The sequence below is a fragment of the Pygocentrus nattereri genome, chromosome 5, assembly GCF_015220715.1.
Source record: "Pygocentrus nattereri isolate fPygNat1 chromosome 5, fPygNat1.pri, whole genome shotgun sequence".
Taxonomy (NCBI): Eukaryota; Metazoa; Chordata; class Actinopteri; order Characiformes; family Serrasalmidae; genus Pygocentrus; species Pygocentrus nattereri.
In genome coordinates, this window is record NC_051215.1 from 12,569,994 (window position 1) to 12,590,773 (window position 20,780).

The 20,780-nt window shown below is 40.1% G+C and overlaps 1 protein-coding gene across 1 annotated transcript; it reads right to left on the reverse strand.

The window, feature by feature from the left end:
- Positions 1-2,191: 2,191 nt before the first annotated feature.
- On the reverse strand, positions 2,192-19,361 carry LOC108441136 (probable E3 ubiquitin-protein ligase HERC3). The gene is made up of 24 exons (XM_017720486.2): positions 19,066-19,361; positions 18,498-18,609; positions 17,935-18,011; positions 17,361-17,582; positions 16,503-16,594; positions 16,218-16,348; positions 14,354-14,481; positions 14,009-14,082; positions 13,799-13,923; positions 13,507-13,566; positions 13,288-13,393; positions 11,608-11,800; positions 11,350-11,513; positions 10,112-10,186; positions 9,878-9,955; positions 9,725-9,808; positions 9,529-9,627; positions 8,241-8,381; positions 7,372-7,538; positions 7,163-7,226; positions 6,991-7,061; positions 6,582-6,765; positions 3,659-3,761; positions 2,192-3,326 (listed from the first exon to the last, which is right to left on the reverse strand). The coding sequence occupies exons 1-24, from the start codon at positions 19,280-19,282 to the stop codon at positions 3,115-3,117; spliced, it is 2,979 nt and encodes a 992-aa protein (XP_017575975.1). The 5' UTR covers positions 19,283-19,361; the 3' UTR covers positions 2,192-3,114.
- Positions 19,362-20,780: the final 1,419 nt, after the last annotated feature.

Here is a 20,780-nt window from a genome sequence, read left to right on the forward strand (position 1 = left end):
TTGGGTTCAAACGTATTTTAGTCCATTTATTTTCATGTATTTTCACGAAGAGGAATACATGCTAGCAGGAATGGGGGAGTAGCTAAGTACCAAACGTAGTTAGGCTACATTTCTTGTAGCAGCTGTAGTTTTATGTAGCGCCCACAAATGTTTGTGTAGATACATCGATAATTTTCACTACAATTTCGCTACAGGATTCAGGCAATCCGAGCAAATCCTGAACTGCAGAAGGCGGCCGTTAACAGGGCTGTGGCGACTGTGCAGCAATGAGCCGCGGAGAGTTCACGCAAACAGTCAGGCGTTGATCATCCATTACTAGTAAGCTTAGCTTAGGGGTCGCAACCGAAATGTTAAGAACAGACATTTTGTCCTTTCAACAAAAATGAAACCCACTTTGGAGGCACAATATTTTATGTCTGTTTTACCATCTTGGTCGTATGTCTCAGCATGTGCTGATTTGCTAATACAGGCTAAAAATATAATATAAACAAAAGCTCAGCTTGCTCTGCTTTAAGCGTTAGCTCAGCTGTAGCCGTTTTTCTCGCATCCCGGTCAGGAAACTTCTGAGTTTCTTGTAAAATGTCTTTCAATGTTCGAGCTTTTACGAGGCTGAAGTCACTTCTCATTCTCCTGCTTCTTGTTATTTGGGACGGGACAATTAGAACGAGGAGCTGGTGTGGACTGTGAGAGTAGCTAAAAAGTAGTGCACTAGTTTTTTTTTTCCAAAAGTAGCTAAAAAAACTGCTTTCTCTGTTGTAGCTAGCTACAACTATTGGGAAAGTAGCTACAAAGTAGCTTACTACTAATTTTTCAGTAGCTATCCCAACCGTGGGATTCAACCTTCAAGCTGTTGTAAGGCAAAAATGCCCTCAAAGAAATGTATGATTGTTTTACCATCATCAACATTAAATATAAAAACAGAACACATGTGCAGGTTCACTGGTGGGTTTGGATAGTAAATAAAATGGCTATAATTGTGTTGTAGTCTTTGAGACTCCTGGTTCCCATCACCACCATTGTAAAGAAATCACAGTCTGTAAGTTTCTCTACAATGTGATTCATTTCACGTCAAACCACTCTGAGTGAATCTGTCCACGTCTCAATGTCTGGATTCTTCAGAAACGTTGAAGAGCTAGTGGAATTCACCTTTAAGTAACAGACATTTCTGTGAATAAAGTGCAAACTTTTTACAATTTATTTTTCTTAAGTATTAAGTATTAATCAAACTGCTTAACAGTTCGAAAATGTTATCTCACCAATACAGGCTGTCAAATCAGATACTACATGAGCTATTTTTACCATAGACGTGAACACTTAATCAAATAACATTGTAATGACGGTGCTCCTGGAAATCTTTTGATAAATATATTTCATGGAGAAGTTCACTGTCAGTTGGTGGGACTGCCCAAAATCGCCATTTTAAGGGTGTAGATTAAGAAGAACTAAGAGTCAGTCCAGCGCTGATGGCTGAGAATGTCAGATATAGTGAGGCTGGAGTTACTGTTACAGAAAACAGCAGCTGGTTAATAAAGCACTATGACTGTGCTACAATATTAAGGCCACTATACTATATTGAGGCCACAAGATAACATATTGAAGCCACAAATTACTATATTGAGGCCATAAATTAATATTGGCCATGAGTTACTACATTGAGACCACAAATTAATATACTGAGGCCAGAACGTTTTACATTGAGGCCACTAATTAATATTTTAAGACCACAAATAACTATATGATAGTCACAAATTAATATATTGAGGACACAAATTAATATATTGAGGCCACAAAATAATTAAGGCCACAAATAACTATAGTGTGGCCATCAGTGAGTAGGCCTATATTGAGGCCACAAATACATTTTTTGAGGCCATGAATTACTATATTGAGGCCACAAATGAGTATTTTGGGGCCTTAAAATAATACATTGATGCCACAAAATTCCTATACTAAGGCCACAAATAATTTTTTGAGGCCATAAATCACCATATTAAGGCCAAAAATTAATATACTGAGACCACAAATTACTATAACTGAGGCCACCACAGAATAATATAAGACCACAAATTGATATATTGAGGTCATGATTTAATATACTGTGACCAAAAGTTAAGAAAAGCTTAACTCACGGGCTCAATGCATTAAATTGTGGCCACACCTTATTAAATAATCACCACATCACCTTAGCAGCTCCACATGAACACAATCTGTTTATTAGATGCACAGGATATTTTGAGAGTAATCTTCCTCTCAAACTTGCCCTCTAGGAAGATACTTTTGCAATGCATCGTGGTTGTATTTTTACAATGCCTGTTCAAAGGTAATTGTTTTTTTTTTTACCAATTAACTTTTAGTACATGTTGAAAAATCACTAAGTTAATATTACTGCAAGGTTCAGAGTGGCCCGTCATCAAAAAAAGAACTTGCCTAGAGCAGTTCAATGGTCAGGAGATGACCTTTGCTGAATCCCTTGATGTGGGCTAACACAAACAGGGTGACAAAAGCATATGGTCCCTAACTGTACACCAGAAATGTTGAGCTGTAATGTAGGGGTTTCTAATAAAGTGATTTGTGAACATCAGGTTGTTTCTAAAGGCACAGTCAACAGAACCACATAAACACATTCTGATCAAACCACTCTGAATGGCTTTGATTATTAATGCAGAAATGATGAAAAATCTGTAGAATTCCCCTTTAAGGGCTAAAATACACTGAGCAGACAAACGAGAAAAAGAGAATGGGAAGAGAGCAGCGTGTGTTTGCTTGTTTGTCCAACTACTATACTCTGGCTTTAAGAATAATGATTTAAAGCTCTAATTCTTTGATTGTTGTAAACAATGGAACATGCATAAACTCATGTTATGGACCACAAGAGCTCCTAAATGCCTTTATGGGTAAATGCAAGTCAAAAGTTCTAACAAAAGTTATTGAATGAATTTTGTTAACCACATTTCCCTGATTTCAGATTAGGTTGTAATAGAAAGATACTTTGTAAATGGACTGTAATATAATCATAAAATTCAAAGCCTAGGTGTAAACACAGCTACTATTCACATACAGTGAGCTATGACAAATATGTTATACAGCATTCGTTAAGACACTTGGTAAGTCCTTTTATTCTTCCCAGAAGCCCCTCTTGTGGTGTAGGGCCTCTAAGAGTTTAGCTCTTAATGTTTCCTTGGTTTGGTACATAGGCAGCTGCAGGAGGGAATGGCAGGTAAGAGCTTCGGGCAGGTGGTCTTCAGTGGACATATACAGGCAGCACACCCTCATCCTCACTTGGTCCATACCCAGAACAGGCACTCGATCGAACCCAGTCAAAAACACTGTAACACAAATAGAATGCAGTGCTTTTTAAAGATGTTGTAGTGCCCACATGGATGGATACATGTAGAAACAATGGATTATTGACTTTATTCTCGCTGTATTTGAAAATCTTGGTTTGTCTTCCACCATTGAATGGAAAGTTGGTCACTGGGCCGTTTCTGACCACAGGACCACTGTTGATTAGATATTGCTGGAGTTTTTACACACGTCAGTATCGTTGCTAGGTTGAGAGTGGGCCGCCAAGCAAAAATATACAACAAAGGGTGGCTCTGTGGTCAGAAACTGACCACTAACTCAAATCTCTGTTTGAAGAATGAGGTAAATGACTCACAGAGGAAGGCTTTCTTGTCCTTGTCTGACAGTTCATCAAACACTTCCCAGAATGAGACAATCATTGGGTGTCTTGAATGGAACAGTCCTTCATAACGTGCATTCTATTCAACATAAAGAGATATACATAAACAGTTTGCTATGGCTAAAGTATAGCAATGTGTGGTCCATATCAATACCTATATCAAAGAGCTGGTCCACCAGAACAAGCCAGAATCCATCACCTCCCAGATTGGATCATTGGATCACCCATACCTTAATCACTTATTATCCAATTTCTGCCCAACTTTTTTCATTTTTAAAATTTCTTCATGATAGCAGTTCTTGGAGCTTAACTGAGCACAAATCGGATAGCAAAATTCAAATCGGTCAAATTCAAATCGGTTGACTACAGCATCCAATTTTCATTTTCTTGTTGTGCTTTAAGTCCTTGGGCAGAAATAGGTTAACTGTATGCATCAGTAAATACACAGTACTGTGCAAAGGTCAGTCCAAAACAACCACTCCTTACAATTCATTCATTTTCAACATCAGGAAAAAGGCAGAAAACTTATATTTAACAGAATATTACACAGTAATCTTATTCAAAGCAACTACATAATATGAAAAATAATATAAATACAATTATTTATGTATACAGAACAACACAGTTCCAAAAAAGTTGGGATGCTGTGTAAAGTGTAAATAAATGTAAATAAAAACAGAATGGAATGATTAGCAAATCTCATAGACCCATGTTTTATACATAATAGAACATAGAACACAGATGTTGTGGTGTTTCACTTCATGGATAGGTTAAATGCAGAGGTGGAATTTCCCTGTTTGTGGGATTATAAAAGTATCACTTAACTTAAAAAACAGCTGGAGAAGGAATTTGCAACTAACTCACATGACTGGGTATAAAAAGAGCATTTTAGAGAGGCAGAGTCTCTCAGAAGCAAAGAAGTGCAGAGGTTTAACAATCTGCATCTAAAAATTGTGAAACAATTTCAGGAAAATGTTCCTCAACATAAAATTGCAAAGACTTTGGATATCCCACCATCTACAGTAGATGATATCATCAAAAGATTCAGAGAACCTGGAGAAATCCCTGTGCACAAGGGACAAGGCAGATGGTCAATATTGGATGCTCGTGATCTTTGGGCCCGCACTGCATTGAAAACAGACATGATTCTGTACTGGAAACCACTGCATGAGCTCAGGAACACTTCCAGAAATCACTGTCTATGAACACAGCTCGCCACGCAATCCACAAAAAAAAAGTGAATAAAAACACAATACAGGTTAAAGTTGCATCATGCAAAGAAGAAACCATATATTGACCCGATCCAGAAACACCCCTGTCTTCTCTGGGCCAAAACTCATTTAAAATGGACTGAAGCAAAATGGAAAACTGTTCTGTGGTCAAATTAATCAAAATTTGAAGTTTTTTTTAAAACCACAGATGCCACATCCTGCTGACTCAAAAGAAGAAGGACCATCCAGCTTGTTATCAGCACACAGTTCAAAAGCCTGCATCTCTAATGGTTTGGGGTTGCATTAGTGCCTATGGCATGGGCAGCTTGCACATCTGGAAAGGCACCATCAATGCTGAACAGTATATAGAGCTTTTCGAACAACATATGCACCCCCCAAACAGCGTATCTTTCAGGGAAGGCCTTGTATATTTCAGCAAGACAATGTTAAACCATATACTGCATCCATCACAACAGCATAGCTTCGCAGAAGAGGAGTGCGGATGCTGAACTGGTCTGTCTGCAGTCCAGATCGGTCATCAATAGAAAACATTTAGTGTATCATCAAACGAAAAATCAGGCAAAGAAGACCCAGGACTGTTGAGCAGCTAGAATCCTACATAAGATAAGAATGGGACAACATTCCTCTCCCAAAATTCCAGCAATTGGTCCCCTCACTTCCCAGATGTTTACAGACTGTTGTTAAAAGAAGAGGGGATGCTGCCCAGTGGTAGACGTGGCCCTGTCCCAACTTTTTAAAGATGCGTTGCTGCCATCAAGCTATAAATTTTATAATATTTTTTATGTGAAATGGTAAAATGTCTCACTTTCAACATCTGATATGTGTTCTATGTTCTGTTGTGAATAAAATGTGGGTCTATGAGAAATCATTGTGTTCTGTTTACATTAAAATTTATTTATTTTACACAGCATCCCAAATTTTTTGGAATTGGGGTTGTAAAATTCAGTATTCTGTGTGTCTAAAAGTGACTGCCTTTATTATATCTTCCAATCTTTCTGGGGGACTTGCTTCCAGTTTCTCAAAGAAATATGCAGTTCAGGTATAGAGGTTGGGTGGATTTCCTGCTCCTCACAATCCAAATGTAGCAAAACAGTGATGTACTCTGGGGTGGTCAAACCATTGTTCTGAGAATACCAGCAGTTACTTGTTTAATCGGCAGGTTTTACTTTTTTTTTTCATCTCTCAGAATGTTGGGCTGTCTTATCAGAATGAAACAACAGACAGAAACATGTGGGTTTTCTCAAATCTGAAGCAAGAGTGGAGCTTGATTTTCTCCTTTCTCTCAAAGATGAAAGCTTTCTAAAGGCACATAAGTGTTTATGTGAGGGGAACTGTTCTGGTGGTCTACAAGGTCTTGCATCATTGTTTGGCATTCCATTTTCTCTGTACCTTTTCTGTATACCTTTTAATAATTTTTTAAACTCCAGTTTTGGAATTTACCATTTTGACTGAAAATGTATTAATCTCTGACTTTTGCACAGTTATATCCTCATAAAAAGGTACATCAAATTAAAATGTAGCTAGCTGTGAGATTCAGTGAATCACTTGTTCAAGTACCATCACTACACAGTATTGCAAAACCTCAACATTTACAAATACAGCACTGGATCAAACTCTCCATGTCTTCTCAGCGCTGTAATGTGGAGGTACTTTGGTCGAGACCCCACCTTTTTGAGTGTACTCCAGTCATATTCTTCTGTGCCCACCATCACCCCTCTCAGCTCCTCGGGCTGGAAGGACTCCACTAAGTCTTGGTCACACACTTTGTAGAAGCCCCTCCTGAACTCCTCAAACACTCGCTCCACCAACTTGTTCATGGTGTAATCTACATAGGCGTCCACAAACTCCTTTCTGAAAAACAGATAACAGCCAACAATATTAAATCAATACTTCAGCTTCTGTCTGTTGCATCTATAATGCATGGCCAAATGACCACAGACAATATTTTTCATGCATTTCCCTTTTGGAAATGGAAACTCAAAACAATAACAGAAGCCAGTGAGTTGCTGCTACTTTATAATATACAATAATTACTTTTTAAAACTGAAAATTGTAAGCATTTACAAAACAACTAACTTGTTTGAGCTTGTGACGACTTTCCCAGGCTCATTTGGATCCAGTTCAACCTCCTTGTCTTCCCAAATGATCTAAATATGTTAACAGGAAAACATTAGAATTAAAAAACACATATTGTAGGAATCTTCTTGCAGCTATTTCAAGCCATTCATACACACTGCCAAAGACTCACTGTGAAACTCATTTCCATGCATTCAACATCTTCATCACTGTAATCCAGTATGTACTGCAAGCTCCTAATTACAGAACAAATAATAATTGAAGACACAGTTCTGCTGGCATGGCACATACAACAGAAAACATCAATACTGAGAGAACACCAAGAAACGGCTGAGAGAATGATGATGAGGGTCTGCATTACTTTGGTATCAAAGTTCATACCTTCCAAGAACAGGACTAAACTCAGTCAGATCCTCCAGGGAAGGCTGGACATCAGCAAGCTTCTTGAACAGGGCTAAAGGAAAGGGCAGGTTCACTACACTGTTGTTGTAAAAGGCCAGACCACACAGGCATCCAAACAGAAAGTAGTTCTCCTCCTGTAAACTGGGCTGTAAGGAACAGAGATCATAGCACAGACCAGAGATCTCAATACGAAGTCATAATACTGTTTGCCACCTTAACATAACATAATATACAGTGGGCAAAATGTAACCAGGCAGAAAAACTTTAATGAGCAATACAAGTGGAATATAATGTTAGTGCCATTGCTGTGCTGAGAATGTCCCACCACCCAAATACTATCTAATCAATAGCAATCCAGTGGTCAGAAACTGGTCAACGATAGCTGAAGTAGAGGGTGGCTGATAAAGCAACAGATGGGCTACAGTCTGTAGCTGGACACTTATTTAGAGGTGGATGGAGCTTATGAAGTGGCCAGTGAGCGGACCTAAAAGGTGTTTCTAATAAAGTGTACACTGGATAAGTGGATCACGTCGGGGTCAAACACTTCTTTTCGAGAGTTCGAACCCCTCAGCCGACAGTACATGACTGAGGTACCCTTGAGCAAGGCATCTCACCCCCAACTGCTCTCTGGGCGCTGCGGATAACGCTACCCACCGCTCCGGGCAAGTGCGCTCACTGCCCCCTAGTGTGTGTCCTCTCGGGTGTGTATGTGGTGTTTCACTGCATGGTTGGATTAGATTGCGGAGGTGAAATTTCCTCACTGTGGGACTAATAAGGGTCACTTAGTCGAGAAATGAATACTGAGGTGCTGAGTGTGTTAATCTTTCAAAATCATGTCTTTGTCTTACCTCAGCAGGAAACCAGATCAGTGTCTTTGTGTCGTTGTACACAAACATTCTGGATTCTGGGTCCAACAAAGTGCGAAACACATTGTAAAAGAAGTCCTTCTTATTAACGTCTGTCTTTTCATGCTTCTCAGAGTACACCACCTGTTTATTGACCACACAGAAAAATATAATATGTCCCTAAAACTTTAAATTCAGCTTTTCAGATAAACTTGGATCAACACATCTGGTTGGAAAGTCTGGACAATCTATTAGTTTAACCTGTTGAAGTAATTAATCTACAGACAGGACTATAAATATTTTGACATTGACAAAAGTATTGTTATTTTAGCTCTCTACCACAGCATTTAGAAGTTGACATCAAAAGTAATTGGACATTTGGCTGCTCAGCCGTTCCCTGACCGGGTGTGTGTTATTCCCTCATTATGTCGCACTAGCAGATAAAAGGTCAGGAGTTAATTTCATGTGTGGGTCAGAAGATCCCTATCCATAGTGAAGACAAACCCCTGCACAACAGTTGGTCAGATCAAGCACACTGTCCAGAAGGTCAGCGTATCTGAGTCAATAGGACAACAGTCAAGTTCACCAGACTAAATACAGGTTTTTCCCAAGATGTAAGCCTCAAAAACAGCAAGACCAGATTAGAAGGATAGAAAAGCCTCTACAGTTCTAGAACTTCTTTAAGGCAAATAAGTGGGATGTTCTTTAATGAGGAAGTCAATCACCTGACCTCAATCTAATCAAACACTCGTTTCATTTACTGAAGGTGAAACTGAAAGAAAACACCCTAAAATCTACCAGGGACTGAAGAAAACTGTAGTAAATGCCTGACAGACCATCACTTTAGAGGAAACCCAGCACCTGGTGATGACTATGAATTCCAGACTTCAGGTAGTCATTGACTGCAAAGGCTTTGCAATGGAGTATTAAAGATTTCAGCCCCTGAAAGGGAGGGAGCTTATTTATGCACATATTTGTAATTCCTACACAGTTCATACAATTTAGGTGTTTATAACCTCAAATCTGTTTTGGGCACAGATTATTAATATTTATTGGGTATCAGCACCTATATGCTGTGGTAGACCGCTAAAATAACAATAACTTTGTCAATGTCCAAATACCTCTGGACCTGAACTGTATGCGAGAGTGATATCTAAATGTGAAACTAAAAAGAACCAGTTAAACAGGACTGGTTTTAAGTGGCCATCAATGTGTGGAGACTTACTGTGAACATACACAGTACATTAAATGTTTGCATCTAGTTTGATGCATTTAGACGAGCTGATCGTACCTGCAGGCAACCTTTCAGAGCACTCTCATCAGCAGCTCTCAACTGACTGAAACAGTCCTTCAGGAGTGCAGTGCGTCTCAACTCCAGCCTGAAGACCTCCTACAGTTACAGCATTGGTATACCAAAGGAGAACATTAGTAAGATAATGCAGGGTCATCTGAGATGAGAAAGTATATTCACAGAGAAGGAAACATACCCTAACTTTTCTCAGTTTTAGAAGGTTGCATTTGGCCTCCAGGTTAAAGATGCAAGGACTGGAGTTCAGAATTTGCAGGATGTGCTGCAAATGAAGGTTATAGTGTTGAAAATATTTAAATTCAGGTTGCTCTTAAATGCATAGAATACCCACCTCTAGTTGCCTTTTTTCTTTTAACACGACAAACCACTGAGCACCCATATAAAACAATTCCTGATTAACAGCTTCCAACTGTGGTTAAAGAAAAACAGACAACCATTAGACATTTCCAGAATTACGACCCTAGATGTTCACAATAGTGAACAGACTTATTGACTTAATGCCACACTGAATGAGCAAGCACAAATACAGTAAAAACATTACAAAATATTAATGCAATATTCTCACCAACTCAAACAGATCATTGACCTCGTGGATAATGAAGTCCCTGGATGCCATTTCTCTTTGGCCTTTACAGAATGCCTGTAGAGTAAAAATGAGTCAAACAAGTCAAATAAAGTAAAATGATATATTAACCTTTTGCAACTTAAACATCATGCATTCATCAGCTCACCGGACAAAAATTGGTCACCTATGACTGAAACATACCTCATAGCATGTAATACCTCAATGAGCATGGATAACAGCTGCGATTCAGTTTTGTTTCTGTTTGTCCAGCAGCTCAATGTAGGCACTGTGGTTCAAATTTACTGTCACCTCAACCAAAAGACCAGTTACTGCATAATTAAAACACCTCCAGAACATCATAGACCCTCCTCCAGCTTCAACCACATCTTCCACACAGTCCTCCTTGCAGGCTTCCTGAGCTCAGTGATGAACATGAAGCCTAGCACCATTCACATACCAAATAACACGTTTCCAGTCATGAACAGTCCAATTTTTGTGTCTCTTTGCCCACAGTAACCGGGCAACTTTGTGAACAGAAGTGAGCAAAGGCCTCTTGCATGCTGCTCTGCTTCATATGTTAATGACATGCAGTTCCCTGTGGTTCTTTCAGAAATTGGTTGTGAAGCACTTGCGTTGACTTTTAGAAGCAATTTTTGCCTTGAAGTGAAGCGATTTTTGGTCCCAAGCCATGAAACACGTCAGCGGTCCCTGTCCATCAGTTTCGGCCCCAATTCTGATTAGAATTTCCTATAGACTGGTATTTTTGCCAGTGCTGGTAGACCTGTATAACCATACACTTCGATACACCTGCAAATTCAGCTACTTCCTTCACACTATGGCCTTGGCACACCCAAATGCAATCGCTCCTTTTTGCCAATACATCTTAACATCTGCTTTGCAACTCATTTCCACATTGAATGAGACATTTACTGCACTGTACCACCTTTTCTCAATCATGTTATAATGTTGTTCACCCTGTAGGTATTTATAGTCTGTTCATCCTCTTGAAACACCGTCTGCGGGTGCCTGAAATTACTACTACCTTAAACACTGACTAATTCTTTTGTCCAGGGAGTTTATTCCAGCACAATGCATGTCTAATCTTCTTATCTGCTGCTTTTGTTGTGTTAAATGTAGAACAGAATTCCAAATAAACTACTCTTCTGTTTCTCATTTAACACACCCATGGTGAGAAGGAATGACAATGAAGTTTGACATTAACGTTGACTATGATTCACCTTGTAGAGCATCTGCAGGACTCGCACGTATTTCTTCAGAAACTTGAAATAACATTTTATTCGTTGGTCAAATGTCATCTTAGATATGAAGTATGCAGATGGTTTGCGGAACAGCTCCACCAAGGGTTTAAAGAAGTCATCAGGGAGCTCGGACCAGTAGTTCTCTGAAAACATATCAAAATGTGAAACCACACAGTGTATCTCCTTCCACACATCACCAGAGAAGTTTAAAGGATATAACATTCTAATAGCACTTACCCAAAACCTGGAGCATGGAAGGGTTCAGCTTTAAGATGGCAGAAGCCAATTCAGCAGTGAGCTTTGTCTCATGCAGATCTTTGTTCAGCACTCTGAGGAACTCGGGCAGGATGAGGTAAACTCTCATAGCTTCAGCACCAAGAGCAGTGCAGCCCAAAGAGGGGAGCAGATCCTTCTCCACAATCTTTTCAATCTGAATAAAAGCACCACAAAATATCAATCCCATTTTACAGTAATCATGAAATGAAAGTTCTTTGCCTGTTTTGGAGATCATTCAGATTATTTTTCTCCAAAATTGTTGATAACAATAATAATGTTCCAATATTATTGCATTGGTTTACAAAACTGGATTTTAATCTTTGCAAGTGAAAAATGATTGAATGTTATTTGTTACTGTTGTCACGCATCCCTCCAGCCATGGCTCTCAGGACTCTCCGGATGAACATGTGACATCAAGGTCACCTGGGTCCACCTATCAAAGATCAGCTTCCCTTTGGCCCTATCGTCAGGTGATCGCAGCCATGTGTAGCCGCAGCTATCTTGTGGGAGTTGTTCTCACCCTCTTGAAGGGTTCTCACTCAACCTATTTCATCCTCATTGCTTGCTGGCAGCTCAGTAGAGTGCATTTCACACACAGAGAGACAATAATCTGGACATGGAAAATTATTGCATTTGATTATGTTGCTTAACAATTTCTTTTTCACCCAATTTTCTCCCCAATTTAGTCGTCTCCCATTCCACCTGCTAGTTAGGACTACCCCAGTCATACAATGCTATCAAAGCTAGGAGAGTGAAGGCTAACACAGGCTTCCTCCGAGACCTGTGAAACCAGCCACCGCTTCTTTTTCGAACTGCTGCTCACGCAACGTCACAGGACAGCCAAATGCGCTCGGAGGAAAGCACCAACCGCCAGATCTGCTATGTCAGCTAACAGATGCCTGCGCTGACTAGCATTGCGTTGAGTGATGGGGGAGAAGGGGGTGCCATCCTGCCCACCCAGAGAGAGTGAGGCCAATTGTGCTCTCTTGGACTACGGATGGCTATAGCATCACTAGGGATCGAACTCACAATATCCTGACAATGGGACCAGCACTTAGACGGTTGCACCACTTGGAAGCCTGCTTAACAATTTCTAAGTGCAATCTAATGTGCCGGTGGAGTAGGGGACTGCAGAAAGAGACTATAGCAATTGCTTGTCCTGCTTTGTCTTTCCTTGTTTCTGTCTGTGTCTGCCTTTGTTTATCTTCCCTCGTGTTTTGTTCCATGTGCTTTCGTTTACATTTGCTTTTGTTATTTAGGTCTGTCTCCTCCTCAGTCATCTGTCCCACCCGTGTGTAGTCTGTAGCCCCACCCTCTCGTTAGTTCCAGGTGTTTCTCATGTATTCTTAGTCTATTTACCGGCCTTGCTTTGTTCCGTACTTGCCATTGTTTGCAGCATGTTTTACTGATTTATAGTTTGAGTAGTATGTATTTTGTACTCTGTCCTTTGCTTTTGGCGGTTCTTTGCATTTCTTTATTGCTTTCCTTGTTTTGCTTTTCTTTTGTTTCTGGTTCTTTCTTTGCTACTTTCTCCATGGACAACAATAAACTTGTTAGCTCCCACTTGCATCCTGCCTTCTGATCTCCTTTGGCTTCCAACACATTATATTGTGAGCCTTGAGTGTTTTGGGGCTGCTTTACCTCCAACAACACCTTTTCCTTCTGAGCTAACCGCTCAAAAGCAGCTCTCACTGATTCCATATCCAAACCGGAGAAGCTTGTAGAGGTTTGATAATGTACATCACAACTACACAGAAACAGAGATGCACACACATGAAACAACTTCACACTGTGAGTAGCATTTAACCAGTTTTTGGATTTAAAGTTTTAACCGTGTTGTATTAATTCTGGCTGCAGTACCTTTTCTTAATGAAGCTCCCATTTAAACATGCTGCAGATGAGAACACTGTTTTCATTTCTCTAAGTTAAAAATAGAAAAATAAATCAATACACTGCAATAAATCACAATAAGATAATCTGTCAAGTGACACATCAGTTCAGTTCTGCTCATAAAGTCAGCTAATGTTCACTTGTTTTTTGCTATGTAATTGTTTTGGGGTCAATATGGTCAGGGGATATGCATGTAATGGAGATTTTTATCATTTAATTAATAATGTGAATGTCTCCAAATCACGTTCATGTAAACACTCACTTCTTGATTGTCTTCCACTGATTTGAGTCACACTCAGATATCCATCTGTCAATCATTCCATCTCCTAACGTTAAAATCCCTCTCCCTCGGTTCAATTCCGGGTGCACTGAGCTATTATCAGCTTCCTAGAGACAGAATTCCAAACAGACCCTCCAGTCAATATACAAGCTTTCATTTGTTAATAGTTCATGCAATAATACCAGATCTTACCTGCTGAGAGCACAAGACGAAGGAAAGGTTCCCACCAGCAACGATCTGCTCAACTGATTTGTCATGATTCGTCTCTGCACATTAAACATTTGTTTATTGCTCGCATGGGATAAATGGTAAATACTGTAAATTCAAACTAGCACTGCTGTGATGCTGATGTTGGAGCTTCTTGTTGGCATGTGTTGTGCTGGTATGTTGGATCAGACACAGCAGTACTGCTGTCCGCTCACTGTCGAATCGATTAGACTCACCAACCTTGCTGGTCCACCTTGTAGATGTAAAGTTAGAAATCTCATCTTTATCTTTACAGACTATCCTACTAAGATAAAACTAGTTGGTAATTACCTGGTGGCAGGTGTACAGGAACTGGCACACACTGATTGGTTCGCTGTCCACTTCCCAGCTGTCCCTGTTCTCCACATCCAAATGAGTAGATTGTTTTTGATGATTCAACCAGGGCCAGAGTGTGATGTCTTAAATTCATGGGCAGATAATGAGAAGTGAACTCTCAAGCTTCACAGTATATATGAGATTCAAGGGCAAAGTATCAGCTTTTGTTTAACTGTACATCTACAGTGAGTGAAGCAGACATCAGGCAGAATCACAAGCGTTTTATATACAGTTCTCTCATTTCAGGGTAACAAAGTTACCTCAAAAAGTGAATATAGCCTTAACTAAACATTTATTTTAGTACTGATTTTCCAAACTCATGAAGACCTACTTTACTCTTTGCTGTTCCTGATCTTGAGAAACAGATTCCACATGCAAAGGTCACATCTAGAATCAATTCTAGACACATTTCTTAGCTCTCTTGGTGCAAATATATAGAAAGGACTCGTCCATATAAAAATGAGACATGCATGTATGTATAAGACATACATAATATGGCCAAAAGTATGTGGACACCCCTCCTAATTATTTAGTTCAGATGTTTTTGCCACACTTGTTGCTAACAGCGATACAAATCAAGCATAAACCCGTGCAATCTCCATAGACAAACACTGGCATTAGAATCTGTGACTTTAAATATGACGCTGTCATAGGATGCAGCCTTTACCACAAGTCAGTTTGTGAAATATATGTAAATGTTATTTTTGTGAAGTGGAAGAATCTAGGAGGAACAACAGCTTAGCCATGAAGCAGTAGACCCCACAAGCTCACAGAGTAAGGCCGCCAATTGCTGAAGCATGTATAAATCACTTATCTGTTGCATCACCAACTACAGAGTTCCAACCTGCCTCTGGAAGCAACATACACTATGTGCAAAACCAAGTATTGGCTGGAGTGGTGTAAAGCATGCCAAAACTGGACTCTAGAGCAGTGGAAATGTGTTCTTTACATAGCTTCACTATCTGGCAGTATGATGAACAAATATGGCTTAGACAGATGCCAGGAGAATGCTACCTACCAGGATGCGCAATGCCAACAGTAAAGTTTGGTGGAGGAGGAATAATGGTCTGGGGCTGTTTTTGAGGTGTTTGGGCTCCTTAGTTCCAGTGATGAGAAATGTTAATGCTACAACATTCAAAGACATGTTGGACAAATATATGCTTCCAACTTTGTGACAACAGTTTAGTGAAGGCTCTTTCCTATTCCAGCATGACTGTGCCCCTGTACACAAAGTGAGCTACATAAAGCCATAGAAACCCCACTGAGCACCTGAAATGACAAACTAAAACCCCAGTTTTGACTAAATGGCCACAAATGTCCTCAGACACACTCACAGAAGAGTGGAGGCATGCCACAAAGGTATGCATGTAGGGGGGTAGGGGGTGGTGAAAAGCTCAATATTAATGGCCATGGTTTTGGAATGGGATTTCCAACAAGCTCATATAAGTGTGACGTTCAGGTGTCCACGTATTTTTGGCCATATAGTATATGTATGAAAAGTGTCATGAAAAAATATCTTCTCCCTCCTGATTTCTTCTGTTTTAGCATATGTCCAACCTGAGTAAATGTAAAATACAGTAAAATGTAAAAGTAATATTTTACATTACTTCTTTTACATCATAAGGCCTATCAAACCTCATATCAAACAGTTTAGACTACAACAGAATGCAGAGCTCAAAAAAACATTGAATGAAACATCTAAATAACTGCAGACAAATAGTTTGCAATATTTAGATACTTACTAAGGTTATTGTTGTATATAAAGCACAAGAATTGCTAAAAAAAAGATTCCAAACTTTTGAAAGCAAATCAAATCTACCTTCCACAGGTGATCTGGGACACCATTGACCCCCAGAGTTCACCCACCACTCGAGGGTGGTGTTCATCTCTGAACGAGTTATGTCCAAGCTGCCCATATCGACCCGATCCGAACGTGAAAACAGTTCCTCCCTGAGGAAAAATAAAAGCATCATACAGCAACAGTTTCTCAACAATCAAATATAACTGGCTCAAAACAAAAAAATAGAAAATAGATGGCACTTCAACAGTGTTGTAAACAATGTGCAGTATGTGGTTATATTATGCTCCTTTTCAGCTGTGATACCTTTGACAAAGTGGCAGTGTGCTCCTCTCCACATGAGATGAAGACTGTTTTCTTGAAGGTCAAGCTATTCACACAGGCTGGAATGTATCTGTCTATGGGAGGAAGTCAAACAGGGCTAAAGCAGTACAAGCAGTCTACATTCTTCATCTATTTTATCAGGTCTATTTATCATATTGGTGTAGTTTTACAATTACAGACTATAGTCCATCTGTTTCTTTGCATACTTTATTGGCCCCCTTTTACCTTGTTCTTCAACGGTCAGGACCCCCATGGATCCTCACAGAGCAGGTACTATTTGGGTGGTGGATCATTCTCAGCACTGCAAAGACACCAAGGTGGTGTTTGTGTGTTGTGCTGGTACGAGTGGATCAGACAGAGCAGTGCTGCTGGAGTTTTGAAACACTGTGTCCACTCTATTAGACACTCCTATCTTGTTGGTCTACCTTGCAGATGTAAAGTCAGAGATGACAGCTTGTCTGTTGCTGCACAGTTAGTGCTGGCCCTTCATCAGTGGTCACAGGATGTCTGAATATTTTTGGTTGGTGGGCTGTCCTCAGTCCAGCAGTGACACTGAGGCGTTTAAAACTCCAGCAGCACTGCTGTGTCTGATCTACTCAGACCAGCACAGCACACAATAATACAACATCACCATGTCAGCGTCAGTGACTGCAGTGCTGAGTATGATCCATCACCCAAATAACACCTGCTCTGTGGTGGTCCTGTGGGGGTCCTGCCCATTGTTCTTCAAAATATGCAGAGGAATAGATGAACTTCAGACCACATCAGAACTACATCTACACAAGCACAATATGGCAAAAACAGACAGGTGTTCTTTGACTCCTTTAAGACATGGCCCACCTTCAGTGTCCCCCAGGCCCAGCTGTCCAGCGCTGTTCCTGCCCCATCCAAACACAGATCCAGACATAGAAAGGGCAAAGCTGTGGTCTCCCCCGGCGCAGATCTGAGCCAGCGGGATCCCACACAGAGACTTGAGGGGCTGAGGAGACAGAAAGCTGGGCTCACCTTTCCCCAAACCCAGCTGACCACTGGAGTTCTGACCCCATGTGAAGAACTGACCATCTGAAAGAGGATGAGAAGAAACATAATTCCATCAGATCTCAGTACCACCAACCAGCTTAAATCCAGAGTCTTCTTAATGTCAACACTACAGGGTTTTGTAAACTCATGCATAAGAAGCAAAACAAAACTCGTATGTCCTGTTATGTGTCTTATGTTTGCCAGCTGTGATCTAACACCACAGACCTCTGGCAGATCACCCACAAGGAAATGAAAGTCAGATAGCGGCTTCTCCCATGAATCAGATAATGAGGTCTGAACGGTGTCTTCACAAGCATGAATGTTTAAGCAGCGTTAGGCATTAGATGGATTTATTCTGCAGTTTACATAGTGAACTGAACAGTGACGTGCTTACCCTGGGTTAGTGCCATGCAGTGCTGGTCTCCACATACAACCTGAATTACATTCCTACCGGAGAGCTCTTTGAGGGGGCTGTGAAAACGGCAATAATATAAATATTATTACTACAAATAATACTTGTAATGATATTATATGTAGTCATATTACATATAATATCACAATAAAGCTAAATAGTAAGACACTCCTTGCATACTTATGGTTCTATAACAAAGTTCATGTTTTCAAATGTATTTTTAATTTAAAAATTATTTACTTACAATAAAATGTATTAATACACACACACACACACACACACACACATATACACACACACACACACACCTACATATTATAAATGTGTATAACAAAAGGGTGGTCTCTGACTTTTTCACATTATAATATATTATATACATTATATAATAAGAATTATAATATTTTTCATATGCCAATAAGTCAAAATTCATTGTTTCTTCATATGGTTATACTGATTATGTTCAAATCTCATTTAATGTCAAATAATAATAATAATAATAATAAGAAGAAGAAGAAAGATTATTATTATTATTATTATTATCATACCTGCAGTGGTTATGTGTGTCCATCCAAAACGATCTGCCTGCGTATGTAAGAAGAACTGCTTGAGTTTCTCTGCAGCTCATCAGTCTGATCTTGTCTTTCAGCTCCAGATTCTCTGAGACAAAGACAGAAAGACTGACAGTGAGATTCAGCTTCGCTCACTCAGTGCTCCACGTCCACTCCACCGTCCTGCACACTTCAAAAAGATGGTTCTTCAAGGGTTCTTTAGTAATGGAAATAGCTCTATTTAGAACCATAAATGCTATATAGAATCATATAGCACCACAAATGGTTCTTCAGGCTGATTTAGAACGTGTTGAATGTTTGAACACATTTGTATAGTTACAAGCTTGACATCGTAACAACATAAGAACCCCTTTTGGTGCTACATGGAACCATTTCCAAAAAAAGGTTCCGTATAGAACCATGTACAACACATTACCATTCATATGAAGAACAGTTTCTCTAGACAAAGAACATTAAAGCATGCAGATGGTTCTGTGTAGAACACTATGGATCAGCATAGCTCCACTGCCTTTACTAAAGAAGCCTTGAACAGCCTCAGACGTACTCAGCCTGCCGCACTGCAGTCCGCCAGCAGGGGGCACTCTGATGACGGACACGTTCCCCTCTCCGCGCACGAAGCCCACCAGACCCTTCCCGGGCGCGAGCTGCTTGATTCTGGATTTTGGAGAACAGAAGAAAACACCAGAAGTGGTCTTCTTCACCCCATCAGGCTTGACCAGGCCAAAGCCCGCTCTGACGTCATCTCCCCAGTAGCAGAACATCTCCGCGTGAAAGTCGTGCAGATCGAGTCAGCCGCGCTCTGAGGCTCGCGCGCCGTTGAGGCTGCTGCTGCTGTGATGAACAGGCGCGCGAGCTGACTGGGAAACGAAAGCGAGAGTTACAGCGCGAGCAGCAAAATCCCCCATCTGAGCACACGTCGCATTAGATGTCCAAAAGTTTGTAGACACCAGCTCATCCAGCGTTTCTTCTGAAATCAGGCGTCTTAATAGAGAGTTTGTCCTGTTTTGCTGCAGTAACAGCCTCTGCTCTTCTGGGAAGGCTTTACACTGCAGAACATTGCTGTGAGGATTTGATTGCATTCAGCCACAAGAGCTTTAGTGAGGTCAGGTACTGATGCTGGATGATCAGTTCTGGACATACCAGCAGTCAGTAATCATCAGTCAGCCACCATTAAAGGTGCAGTGTAAGATTTACAGGAATCTGTTAACAAAAATGTAATATATTCTTCAATAGTGGATAATATAATATAATATAATATAATATAACCTCCAACTACAAATCAGATTCTGCAGTAGCTCAAAACAGACAAACCAAACACTGACTCTATGCTCTTAAAAAAGATGGTTCAAAGAAAATGCTTCTGTATAGAAGTGTGGGATTTTTGAAGAAATATTTCCTTAAATCACCTTTTAATAAAAGTTTTGTAATAATCATTACCTTAGAAATGATTAAAGACGGAGTTATGAGCATAAAACAGAGACAGGCCTATAAGCATTTAACTGAGGCAGGCAGACAGGGACCGGAACAGCAAGCCCAAAGCTTCCAAATATGCATTTTCCACTCCATGAACAGACAGTACTCGTTGACAGTGAGTGCACCTTGCCTGGGAGCCTTGAGAAGTGTTGCCCATTCAGCGAAAACAAGCCTGAGTTAGTGAGCAAAATACATAAGAACTGGTAGAAACTAGCCCATCAATCAAAACTAATGAGGAGAGCACCCAACACTTGGTTAAAATGACCTCATGTGCCAGGATAAGGGAATTATATAAAATATAGGAAACAAGGGTTCCTAAAAAGCTAGGAAAACAGTTCTATTGATTGGTGATTTCAGGATGTACCAAGAGTAGGTGGAGCGATGATCTCACCCTTCTCACCCCAGGGAGCGATGATGGATTCGCTCATAATTGTCTGTACATTTTGGCTTTTGGGGTGCCGTCTTGTCATATTGGAACTAATAAAGAGGCTTTTTTTCCCTTCAAACCGAACCTGCGGCTGAAGTTTGGTTTTTTCATCTGACTTTGATTTTTTTTGCAAGATTGATTTTTCACTTCTCTGTAACTTTTGCAAGAACGTTTTTCCAATTCTTTTACTTTGCGACTCTTTTCAAATTAGAAAACATTAAATTAAAAGCAAAACTTTGATTTGACTTTAATTAATTAGTAACGTTTTTTCACATCGTCGGGAACTTCGGAGCAGAGGACAGGGAGCTCTTTGGTCCCAAAAGAAGCATGAGCACTCAGCCTCACTCCTGCTACAAGGG

What these genes read in the sequence shown, in the direction of transcription:
- LOC108441136 (XM_017720486.2), bottom strand. Translation starts at nt 19,282, where the DNA reads ATGTTCTGCTACTGGGGAGATGACGTCAGAGCGGGCTTTGGCCTGGTC. An exon ending in TTTAGTCCTGTTCTTGGAAG is followed by an intron (nt 7,227 to 7,371) that starts GTATGAACTTTG and finishes TTCTGTAATTAG; the next exon opens with GAGCTTGCAGTACATACTGG. An exon ending in GCATGGAAATGAGTTTCACA is followed by an intron (nt 7,062 to 7,162) that starts GTGAGTCTTTGG and finishes TAACATATTTAG; the next exon opens with ATCATTTGGGAAGACAAGGA.